At 42.8% G+C, this 12742-nt stretch overlaps 1 protein-coding gene across 1 annotated transcript in view; it reads right to left on the reverse strand.

Annotated features, from left to right (window-relative positions):
• Positions 1 to 2206: 2206 nt before the first annotated feature.
• Positions 2207 to 12742, reverse strand: part of ZSWIM5 (zinc finger SWIM-type containing 5) — a 67232-nt gene continuing 56696 nt past the window's right edge. The window contains exons 9-14 of the mRNA XM_016199255.2: positions 12149 to 12409; positions 11798 to 11933; positions 10692 to 10849; positions 4462 to 4625; positions 3909 to 3990; positions 2207 to 3167 (exon numbers count right to left, since the gene is read on the reverse strand). Of these exons, the coding sequence (XP_016054741.2) occupies positions 2305 to 3167; positions 3909 to 3990; positions 4462 to 4625; positions 10692 to 10849; positions 11798 to 11933; positions 12149 to 12409 (1664 nt within the window). The 3' untranslated portion in view covers positions 2207 to 2304. The remainder of the gene's footprint in view (positions 3168 to 3908; positions 3991 to 4461; positions 4626 to 10691; positions 10850 to 11797; positions 11934 to 12148; positions 12410 to 12742) is intronic.

Here is a 12742-nt window from a genome sequence, read left to right on the forward strand (position 1 = left end):
GGTATTCAGGGTTGCTCTGCATTCTTTCCTGAGCATACCCTCTAAATTTCTTAGGATCTTGATGTTTCTGCCCATTTTGATAGTACCTACTTCATGGGAGAAGGCTTTGGCTGCCTGTGAGCTCTGGAGAGGGGTCTGGTGTAGCAGGAAATTCTTCATTTGTCATTCCATATCTTATGGCACTAGAAACCCACTGTGCTATAGGCTCAACCAGCTCCCTGTCCTAAGGCAATGTCAATACTGAAGAGAGAGAAGAGCCCCATTTATTGAGAAAACACAATTTCTGATTTTACAAAAATGATCTTTGCTGTGATCCATGATTTATTTATAGAAAAGCACTGAGTTCACATACTTGCTAAAAAATGGCAATCGTGATACAGAAATGGGAGTCGCTTTTTTTTTCTTTAAACCAAACCGATGGGCTGAGAGGTTGTAGGGGCCCATGGCTGAACAGTAAGACTTCGTTAGCCACACACAGCAAATAGAGCTTACTGGTTAGTGTGGAGGGGAAAAAAAAAGTGATACAGTTTGTCAAAGAAAAGAAAATAGAGCAGACAGGTCCTTAGTTCACACTCTAGCTATACCACCCTTTCCCTAACACACCCCACCCCCTACTTGGGAACTAAAACATAAAACAGTAAACACCAAGACACTGGCATCCAAATGACTCTTCTGAATGCCCTTGCTACCTCCAATAACAATTCCAGGCTAAGCATAGGGGCAGGAAGGTAGCAGGAACATCATATGCTGTGGAGGTAAGCCAGAGCTAACACAGGGGTTGCCCACTAGGGCTAGAAACTAATCAGAAAGGGAAAGGCCAAATGCATCCTAGCCCCATCCTCCAAATCAGTAACCAGTGGAACTGTGACAAAAGCAGGCAAAGGAAGCTTGAGGTAGAGAGGCAGGGGAAGAAAGCAAGTACAGGGTAAGAAGAGAACTGTGGAGCTGAAGAAGCCACTCTTAAGGTAGAGGGAGACTAGTGCTTAGAAGCTTGTTTGGTGAGAGAATACAGGAGGCACAGAGATGGGGACATGTTTAGCTGGTGAGAAAGACTAAGAGAAAGACATCTGGCAAAAAGAGAAGAGCCACATTCATGCAGATCCTCAAACGAATTCAGACATACCTACATGTTGAAATATACAGTTACACATGTAAAGACAGATCAATGGAGAGCAAGCATACACACAGACACAAACATGTTTATACACATGAACTCATGTGTGCCCAGATACACACTAAACATGCATCAACAAACATGAACACAAACACATAAGTATTCCTACATGTTCACAAATGTGTATACTCTCACACAGAAACCCATAGCCCAGCACACAGATGTGTTCACAGGCACATAGGTGCACATACAGCCATGCACAGATATACCTATGCATACAGACACATGTACTTAGCCATACAGATATATACACATACATAATTAGAGATGAAACCAGACACTCTCTAACACAAAGGTGACCAGAGCAGATGAATATTATGAGCTCAGTGGCCTCCCAGACCTCCACCTTCTCCCTGCACTTGTTTCTCAGGAGCTCAGCAGGCTCCTAGAGGCTGTGTGAGGCAGGAGCAAGAGCTTCAGCGTCCTCATGGCTTCGTGCAGCAAAAGTCTAAGTCCAGTCCTGGCCCAGCCCCTCACCCACCACAGAGCTACAGATGCCTCGTCTGTAGGCTGCGGTTTCTGCATAGACTAGACTTAGGATTTATTCTAACTGGCCATTTTTCTCCCTGCCACCTCCACTCTTCTGCTGCCAACAGCATATATTCTGCAAGAGAAACCTGAGAAATGGTGTGAGTCTCCTCAGAAAACAAGCCTATCTTCCCACCCACAGCTATTTCAAGTACCCATCAAATTAGAACCAGAATTATAAATAGTTACAACTTTACAATGTAGTTGGCAACACATATACTATAATATTTACAGTACCATAAATGCTTCTGTTTCTCTGGTTAAGCAATCCCTGAGACGGAACAGTGTTCTGTGTTTGCCAAGGGAGAGAGGACCAATGCCCAGGACACGCAGGATATAGGGGCGTGAGGTGGCACGTTGTAGGGTTTCTGATTGATCTGCAGGGCCCAGGCTCCTCCAGGATCAGTGGGCTACAGTGAGAACCTTGCCAAGGCAGGCATATTGGCTAGAGTTGGACTCTCCCCATGCTTAGCCCTGTGGGCCTTTGGTTCAGCCACAGGTGCTTAGAGTCCTCTCAGGGTGGAAAAACGTGTCAGCATCCTCGGCCTGATCTGATGGTACCTGGGAGCCCAGGCTGCCCCAGCAGTGAGTTGTCTGCTTTCTCAGCCAAAGCGCTCTCGCACCAGCAGCATCAGCTTCTTCTTGCCTTTGTAGATTTGTTTGAGGTTGTCGATGAATTGGGCAAACTGTAGGTGGCCATCCTGCGGCAACAGGAAGGTCTCCCGAGCCTTGCTCAGAAACTCAATAAACTCTCCATAGTGGCGAGGGCTGATGTGTGTCAAGCGTGAGTGTGTAGTGTTGATATAGGCATTGATGGTGGCATCCAGCAGCTGGCGCAGTGGAGCTTTGTCAGTGGACATGAGCTTTCCAGAGCTGCGGCGACCTGGGATGCCAGCCAGGCCAGGTGCAGTCACTGTGCAGCGCCGCAGGATGTCTGAAAGCACTGTAGCACAGTGCACGCTCTTCACCACCAGGGGAATGAGGGCAGCCAGCTCATTCTTGCCCAGAGAGTGGCTGAGGGCACATGCCCAGAGCACATCATTGATGGCCGGATGGGTGTCCTGGTTGTAGGCTAGGTTGAGATGGCTCATGGCCAGTGAGGCCAGCTTGAAGGCACGTAGCGGGTAGCCACGGAGCTCCATGTAGCGGGCAATGGTGAACAGCTGTGAGTGGGTCATGCCACCAGCAGCAGCATCAATGGCAATCTGGTAGGCTGCCTCAAAGGCGATGTGGTCTTTCTCACAGAGTGTAAGGGCTGAGAGGGCACAGCTTTGGGGATCCTTCATAGCACACTGCAGGGCCAGCGTGCGAGCACAGCTAGCCAGCTCCTCTCGCTGTGGATAGTCAAGACTGAGGCGCAGGATAGTGGTGTGGGATACGGCTGTGGCAGCCACAATGCTAGTAGCCTCCGTGGGGGTGAAGAGTGTGTACCAGCTCTGCAAGATGCTCACCAGGGCCCGCACACCTGTCAGGGAGAGCCTGAGCTCAGCCGTGGCCATCCGGGTCCCGATCCAGGTCTGCCCAGATTACCATTTGGGGTCAGAACTTGGCCTGCAGAGACGAGTTCTCCCTTCTCCTCAGCAGCCTTGAGATGATCTGAGGCAAACCAGGGCAAGGGGAACATCCCGAATGGCCAGACCCTGTTTAGGGTCTTTTCCCATCCCTTCCTTCCCCAGGTCAGAGGACTGAAGGTCTCAGCAGGTGCTCTTAGCCCCTCACAAGGATGGAGCAGCAGAGCCTGTGGTTTGTTTGCCCCAAAGCAGGGGTTGCAGATCTGCCTGGGGGTTCTAGCTGAAGTGGGGCCTCTCAGGGTAGAGTCTTGTGCTGGGGCTTTGGGCTCTAGATGGAGTCCTGAGCCTCCAAGTTGTTTGGGGTATCTCAGAAGGACAGGGACTGGGACCAAACCACTGGGTCAACTACCTGCGCGAGGGTGTACTTGAGTACTGGTGGTTGAAAATTTATTCTCTCAGATGTCTCTGATCAGGGGGACAAAGTGCTGCTGACATCAGGATATAGTCCAAGCAGAGATGGCAGAGCTTGGGCCAGCTTGGGCTGGCTGAACAGAGGCCATCTTCTATAGTAGCCCCATCCTTTCTTAGGCCATCAGTAATAGGAATATGAGAGCTCTAATGATTTGTTGTCCTGTCACAAGAGTAGGGCCCAGGAACTCCTTTACCCTTAGGGTAGAGGGAGGTGGGAGACTCACCCACTTCCGTAGCACATGTCACCAACCACCGCACCATCTCTCGGCGTCTCCAGTTAAGGGTTGATAAGGTCATCCTCATCACCTGGGCAAAAAAGAGACGTTCCCAGTGAGTTAAGCATAACTGTTATGAACTCCCTCTCCCTAATTCCCCCTGCCATTTCTTCATGCAACAAGTATTTATTGGTGCTTTAAGCAGCCATCTCTCCCCTGATAAGTAGAGACAGTTTTAATTTCAGCCCCACACCTATAAAACAGAAGGCTTCACCGATGACCTCTAACAAATAAAATCTTTATTTACCACATCTTGCTTGACTTGGAGGAATGGGAGTGGAGTGGGGAGAAGATAGGGACCCCATGGAGCCTAAAGTTATGCTTCTTCTGGACTTCAAAATGGAGCCCAATTTATAGAATTCTTACCTTATTCCTAGGCTAGAAGTTGTGTTCTGGGGACACAGAAAGAACCAGACTTGGCTTATGCCCAGTCCCCCTAAGATCTTTTGTTAATTTTCACTAGGCCAGAAGCCTAAAGCTGGGATGGCCCATTTCTCCATACCTGTAACCCCAGCTCCAGAGCCACATTGAGCAGGGTGCTGTCAGTACTACTGTCTGTGGGAGTAGCAATCTTGAATGCATCTTGGGCTAGTTTGAAGATGAGAGAGGAAGAATGGATGTGCTTCTGTATTGCTTCCAGGATTGTTCGTAGCCTCAGAGTGTCCCCTATAGGTATCAAGAGAAGAAGCAGGGACAGGGTCTTCTTTCAGGCTTCCCCAAATGGTCTGCTGATCACAATAGGTACTGGTTGAACTGGCTATCAATTCACTGAATGCTTCACAATGCTGCCACCCCTTCTGGATGATCAAGCTCTGTCTCCACTGAACGCACCACCGGAGGCTGCTTCCTTCCCCAGACACCCACACAAATTCACTTCTCTTCACCTTTACATCTGCCTCTACCCCTCACCCTCCTTTTCCTCAGGCTCTTTAGGTCTCAGAAATAATTTTCATGAACACCTGAATTTTGAGAACTGCTTATACAGAAGACAGGAAGCAATATAAATTCCAAAAAAGTATGCTAGTCCCATTGTTTGCCTGCCGGGAGCAAAAAGAAGCTGGGCCACTACTTCCTATTCAGTAGGCGAGGATTCTAAACAAAGCATAGAGTTAAGGAATACTCCACAGGAAGGGCATGTATACCATCAGAAGTGAAGGTAACTGTATGAAGGCAGTATGGTGTATGAAAGATTGGTATATCTTATAAAGGAGTAAAATGCTAAATAAAGGTAGAACAAAAAGTATAGGTATAGTGGTAAGAATATATAGGCTTTGGAATAAAATACATTGGAAATTGAACCTAGTTCAGCCATTTACCAGCTCAATTACTTCATCTACAAAATGGAAACAATAACCTTTTAGGGTAGTGGGATTTATAAACAATTTGTGTATAGGTAATATTCTATGATCTACTTTATTTAAAAATAGGTAATTAGTAGTGTGTGTATAGTGTATGTGTGTCCATACATATGAATAGAAAGTAAATAGAGTACTTAACGAATGTCTTAGTGGTAGTTATCTTTGGGTGTCAGGATTATGGGAGAGATTACCTTTTTTCTTCTGTCAGCTCTAAAAACAATTTTTAAAATTAATAGACTTGCCCGGCCAGGCGTGGCTCAGTGGTTGAGTGTCAACCTAGGATCCAGGTAATCAGGGTTCGATTCCCAGTCAGGGCACATGCCTGGGTTGCAGGCTCGATCCCCAGTCGGGGGCATGCAGGAGGCAGTCAATCAATGACTGGCTCATCATTGATGTTTCTATCTCTCTCTCCTTTCCTCTCTCTGAAATCAATAAAGATTATTTTTAAAAAATAAAATTAATAGACTTTGGTTTTTTAAAAATGTTCTTTATCTTTTTATTATTTTTTAAAATATGTTATTTATTTTTTTTAGAGAGAGAGGATGGGAGAGGGAGAGAGAGAAACATCAATGAGGATGAGAGAAACATTGATCAGCTCTCTTCTGCATGACCCCCACTGGGGATTGAGTCCGAAACCTGGACATTTGCTCTGACCTTGTACCTCTCGGTACATGGGCCACCACTCAACCAACTGAGCCACACTGGCCAGGGCTAATAGACTTTGTTTTTAAAGCAGTTTTAGGTTTACAGAAAACTGAGCAGATGGTACAGAGTTCCCACTTCCCCACTTCCAGTTTCCCCTATTATTAACATTTTACATTAGTGTGGTACATTGGATGAACCAACATTCATACATTACTAACTAAAGTCCATAGTTTGCATTAAAGTCCATTGTGGTTGTACAGGTCTATGGTTTTTGACAAATGCCTAGTATCATGGATCCTCCGTTACTGTATCATACAGAATAGATTCACCGCTCTAAAAATTCACCTGTGCTACACCTACCTATTTATCTCTCCTCATTCTGTGACTACTGATCTTTTTCTGTATCTATAGTTTTGCCAAGTACAATGCCATGTACTTGGAATTAAGAGTCCGTAACATTCCCAGACTGGCTTCCTTCACCAAGCAATATACATTTAAGGTTCCTCCATGTCTTTTTGTGGCTTGATAGCTCATTTCTTTTTAATGGTAAATAATATTCCATTGTATGGATATATCAGTTTGTTAATCCATTCACTTTTCGAAGAACACCTTGGTTGCTTCCAGTTTGGGGCAATTACAAATAAATTTGCTGTAAACATTAGTGTGCAAGTTTTTGTGTGTGCATAGGTTTTCAAATCATTTTGGTAAATACCTAGGAGTGCAACTGCTGGATCCTATGGTAAGACTATGTATAGCTTTGTAAAAAGCTGCCAAACTGTCTTCCAAATTGTCTGCAACTTTTGCATTCCCAATGAGTTCCTGTTGCTCCACATCCTCCCCTAAGTTTGGTGTTGTCTGGTTTGTGATCAGCCTTTGTAATAGGTATGTAGTGGTATCTCACTTTTGTTTTATTTCTTTTCCCTAATAACATATGCTGAGCATCTTTTCATATGCTTCTTTGCCACCTGTATATCCGTTTTGGTGAGGCATCCGCTCGAGTCGTTGGCCCATTTTTATTTTTTCAGAGAGAGGAAGAGAGAGGGAGAAAGAGATAGAAACATCCATTATGAGAGAGTCATTGATCTATTGCCTCCCTACTGGGGATTGAGTCCAACCCAGGCATGGGTCCTGACTGGGAATCAAACCTCAGTCTTCTGGTTCATGGGTTGATGCTCAACCACTGAGTCATGAAGGCTGGGCAACCCATTTTTAAATTCAGTTGTTTTCTTATTAAGTTATAAGTGTTAATTGTATATTTGGGATACAAGTGCTTTATCAGATAAGTGTTTTACAAATATTTTCTCCCAGTCTGTGGCTTATCTTTTCAGTTTCTTAACAGTGTTTTTCACTAAGCAGAAGTTTTTCATTTTTTTCATGGACTGTGTTTTTGGTATTATTGTATCTAAAAAGTCATTGCCAAACTTAAGGTCACCTAGATTTTCTGTTATCTTCTGTAAGTTTTATAGTTTTGCATTTTATTTTTTGTCTATGATCCATTCTGAGTTAATTTTTTTTAATGTTTTTTTACTGATTTTGAGAGAGAGGGAGAGGGAGATAGAAACCTTGATGGGAGAGAAACATAAGTTGGATGCCTCCTGCACACCCCCTACCAGGGATCGAGCCCAAAATCCAGGCATGTTCCTTGACCGAGAATTGAACCTGTGACTGCTTGGTACATGGGACAACACTCAATCCATTGAGCCACCCCGGATGTGCATTCTGAGTTAATTTTTATGGAAGGTGTAAGGTCAGTGTCTATCTTCACTTTTTTTGCATGTGGATGTCCAGTTTTCCCAGTACCATTTGTTGAAAAAAACTATTCTTTGCTCCTTTGTAAAACATTAGTTGACTATATCTGTGTGGGTCTATTTCTGAGCTCTCTATATTCTGTTCCACTTACCTAGTTGTCTGTTCTTTTGCCAATACCACAATGTCTTGATTACTATAGCTTTACAGTAAGTCTTAAAGTTGGGTAGTATTAGTTCTCTATCTTTGTTCTTCTTCAATATTGTGTTGGCTATTCTAGGTCTTTTGCTTTTCCATATAAACTCTGGCAAGAGTTTTTATCCACAAACTAACTTGCTGGGATTTTGGTTGCGATTATATTGAATCTATAGATCAAGTTGGGAAAAACTGACATAAAAATAATATTGAGTCTTCCTCTCTATGGACATGAAATATCTATTATTTAGATCTTCTTTGCTTTTTTTCATCAAAGTTTTATAGTTTTCTTCATACAGATACTGTTATCTGAAATAAACCCCACTTGGACATGGGTACAATTATTTTTATACTTTACTGGATCCAGTTAGCTAATTATACTTTTTAATATTTTAAAAAATATTTGTATTTCGTTTTAGAGAGAAGGGAGAGGGAAAGAGAAACAATGATGTGAGAGTGGAACCTCGATTGGCTGCCTGCTTCCTGCACACCCCCTACCAGGGATCATGCCCTGACCAGGAATTGAACCAGCAACCTTCTGGTGCATGGGATCACACCCAACCAAGCCATACCAGCCAGGGCCAATTAGCTAATATTTTGTTGAAGATTTTTGCATTTATTTTCATGAGTGATATTGGTCTGTAGTTTTCCTTTCTCGTATTATCTTTACCTTGTTTTGGTATTACAGTAATGCTGGCCTCACTGGATGACTTCAGAGGTGTTCTCTCTGCTTCTATTTTCTGGAAGAGATTGTAGAGAATTGGTATCATTTTTTTCCTTAAATATTTGATAGAACTCACCAGTGAACTCATCTGGGCCAAGTGTTTTCTGTTTCAAAGATAATTGAATCAATTGCTTTAACATAGATAGGCCTGATCAGATTATTTATTTCTACATGTGTGAGTTTTAGTAGATTGTGTTTTTCAAGGAATTGGTTCATTTTGTTATCTAAAATGGCAAATTTATGAGCATACAGTTGTTCATAATTTTCCTTTATTATCCTTTTAATGCCCATGGGATCAGTAATGATGGCCCCTCTTTCATTTATGGTATTAGTCATTTATTTCTTCTTTCTCTTCTTGGTTAGCTGGATAGAGGTTTATCAAATTTAATGATCTTTTCAAAGAAGCAGCTTTTGTTTTCATTGGTTTTCTCTATTTTTTTCCCTATTTTAAATTTCATTGATTTCTGCTCTAATTATTATTATTTTTTCCTGCTAGCTTTAGGTTTATATTGCTTCCAGGTGATGTTGATGCTGCTTGTCCACTGACTATACTTTGAGTAGCAAGGCTGACTTATTTAGACTTTTAGTCAATAAACTTCTAGTGAAAGTAATGAGACTATATATATCTTTTCATTAGGGACACAAAATCCTTCAAAGTCTTTTTTATCTACAGGTTCACTTTCAAAAATTATTGTAAGCCACAGTCTCTGCCAAATATTTATCAGTCATCATTCCAAGCACCAGTAAGGTATTAAGGTATGCCTGATCAAACTTTTAAGAAGCCTTGGAAGTTAACTGTTGCAAGTATAGAGTATGAAAATAAAAAATAAACATTTATATTTTCTCTTCATTGCAAGTAAAATTTCTTGGTCACAAGAAGTTCAGAAGGAGTATGTGTGGAATAGTGGCCCAAGAATAATATAATTATACAGTTTTCTTCCATTCTAGCTTGTGTGCAATGAGCTCATGTCATTGGTAAAGATTATTGAGCCAGTTGGAAAATATCTCTTTGATTACCCATGGGTTTTTTGTTTATATACCAAGAAATAAATTTTAAACAACTTTGAAACATCTTGCATGTGGGCTTTTTCTAAATTTACCCATCTGATGCACTGGCACATCCCAGAATTTTCAATCTGTGCTTAGCAAGTCCTTAAAACCTCTTGACTGCTAATCAATCATTGTTAATTTTTTTTTAAAATACAGGCCAGAACAGAGCTGTTTCAGTAGTACTCTACACGTTTGGGATTAAGTTTTTCATTAAAAACTATCTTTAAGCCCTGGCCAGGTAGCTCAGTTTGTTGGAGTGTTGTCCCATGCACCAAAAGGTTGTGGGTTTGATTCCCCTCAGGGCACTTCTAACTGTATCTTTTACCTTTTTAAAATGAGCATGCATTTTTGGGGGCAACAAGAAGATACAACATAAAAGTTATTTTTAATAAAAAATGCTTTGAAAACTCCATGTATTACCTCGTATCAGAAAAATACAGTACATGGTAGCTAGTATTTTATTATAGCTTCCCAGGGGCTTATTTTCATTTTTCTTTGTGGTGAAACCTCCATAGCTAACAGGGAGTATGTGAGCTTGAAAGCCTGAGAGTCATTTTGGCTGCCTATCTTTTGACCAGGGCCTTGGAAAATCACAAACTCTCCTATCTGTAAAGAGATCTGCAGCTCCATTTTAGTCATCACTTCACTGATTCTTCCTATGGTCCTGGGAGGCTGAAAGGTCATTGACAATGATTCCCGTTTTATAGATTTTGAACCTGAGGCTTGGAAAGGTGAAGTGCCTTTATCATATGAATGGGTAGATTTAGAAGTTACCTTAAAGATCATCTCATTCTATGTACTCAGGATCCTGTAATTAGTAAGTAGGGCAAAACTTTGGACTGGACCCAGGTGCTCATTCTCATGGCAAAAATCAAAGTAAGGATCCCTATTAGTGTAAGAGTTCAACGAAGGATGACCTCTCTTCTTCAGGAGATTGCAGCTCAAGCCCTTGATAGGACCATGACTGGGCTGGCATGGTGAGGGTACTGAAGCCTAATATCTGTCTATGCTCACCTTTAGCAGCAGTCAGCATGGTGGAGGCCAGTTCACACTGCTGTGATTCCAAGTGTCCAAGTGTGAACCAGCGTGGATAACGGCTGGGCACCATAGATACCATATGGTGAGGGTGGGAAGTGTCGCTTGTAGAAGTTGAGTTTTCTAGAACAGGTAACCTAGAAGACCCAAGGAGAGTCATTAGCCAACATCTAGACTCTTCCCATTTTGAGCCATCTTAGAAATGCTTATCTTTGCAGCGAAGTAAATGAGCAGGAAAGGGTTAACTAAGAAATTTGAAGATTTAAAAATCTAAGGTACTATACTCTTCATGAGGTGAGTGCCTGGGCACTTGTAGAACACAGGCTGAATAGTCAGTGCAAATGGGCTTGAAAGGCAGTTCAAGAACCATAAGATTATTTTTAAAAGTATAAGAAATATATGGCAAGGAATCCTCAGCAGTTCTTTCCTGGTTGAGGTGAGAAGCTCTCAACCTATGGTCTAACTAAAATTCTTCTGTATGGTCTGCTGCATCCTTAAAGTCCACCTGCCTAAACCAAGGATTCTGTTCTAGTGTTCTAGTTGGGGAACAAGATGCCCATAACTCATTGTTCTCAAGTTTTGGCATAGACAGACTTATTTCTCTCTTCCCAGGTGCATCTGGTGACCTGTTCCTGGGAACCATGACTCAGTTGAGCTATGGAAAGGCTCAAACCCCTTCTTAGTTGCTTAACTGGCCCCAGAACAGGAAAATTCAGGTCATGAGTGCTCCATATCTATTAAAAACTCAGGGATGACTAGACTGTAAGGCAGCATGCAGCTCTCAAGATAGGTTCCCAGTGGCCCAGAGAGGGCGCTGATGAAAAAAAACACCAAAAACAATTCAGGGACTTCAAATGACCTGCCAAGAGTAGAGCCAGGGAGCCAACTAGGTCACTAGTAAGGCATCCCAGATAGGAATTCTAGATCATATGAAAATGTCTAAGTCATTTTAGGGCAGGCTTGGTGGTAGGTCCAAAAGAATAGATAAAAAAAGGAAAGCGATAAAAGTGAGATAAACAAAGAAAAAAGAACATCAAAGACTTTTGCTTTGGTGGAGGCAACTGGATTGGGAAACAGTTACCCACCTCATGGCACGTAAGGCTAATTTATAGGACAGATCTGGATCATGAGGCAGCAGAGCTGAGAACAAATACTTGGCAAAGGTATGCATGGGAACACTCTCTCGGTGAATGACTTCTCCCAGACCACTGAAGGGGCCTCCTGCAGGAAGAAGATAAGCCAGCCAGTTATTTATCTGTATGCTTACATTTACCAGCCTAGACTTGAGCCCTAGGATCCCCACACATGTTTGATAGCCATGGGAACCTTCAGTATACTTTAATGCCAAAAATGTTTCTATACCTGTGCTCTATTATAGACGGGCACCCAAAGTCACAGGTCAAAGACACAGTGACAATAACTCCTTCTCAACTTACCTTCCAGTAGTAAGATGCACTGTTTCTGCAGTGTTTGCACTAGCTCATTGTCCAGCTGCAGCTCCTGGAGTCGACTCAGGAGCTGCTCCTCATTACGGCACACCTTGTCCTGTGCGTAGAGGCCTTCAGGCATCACCCTCTGTTGACCCATCCCCATCAGAGCAACTTCCAAGGCCAATGACAGGTAGGACTCACTGCTGTTTGGGCAGCCTGCTGCCATGGGTACATGTTGATACACAGGGGGTCTGCTTTCATTCATATCTGAGGGCAACAGGTCACCAGATTCCTTAGGTCAGGCCCTGTGGATTCATCTGCTCCTTTTTCCCTCCCACTTTGGAATACAGCTTGGTCAGCAGCTGTCACAGGGAAGCTGTGTCAGAACCCCATAGCAGTAAGAAAAATAAACTGAAGAAAGTTTACACAGAGCCACAAAGATTCCTAGCTCCTTCCTAATATATGACTGGCTGGGCCAGTTGGGTAAGTATAGAAATCTTATACTAATCTTTTGCTAGCACATAATGTAATACCATAATTATCTGTTTTTGTGTCATCTCTTTCACCAGAGTTTGAGCTTCTTAATGGGAAGAAACTTTA

The sequence above is a fragment of the Miniopterus natalensis genome, chromosome 9 (assembly GCF_054644295.1).
Source record: "Miniopterus natalensis isolate mMinNat1 chromosome 9, mMinNat1.hap1, whole genome shotgun sequence".
NCBI lineage: Eukaryota > Metazoa > Chordata > Mammalia > Chiroptera > Miniopteridae > Miniopterus > Miniopterus natalensis.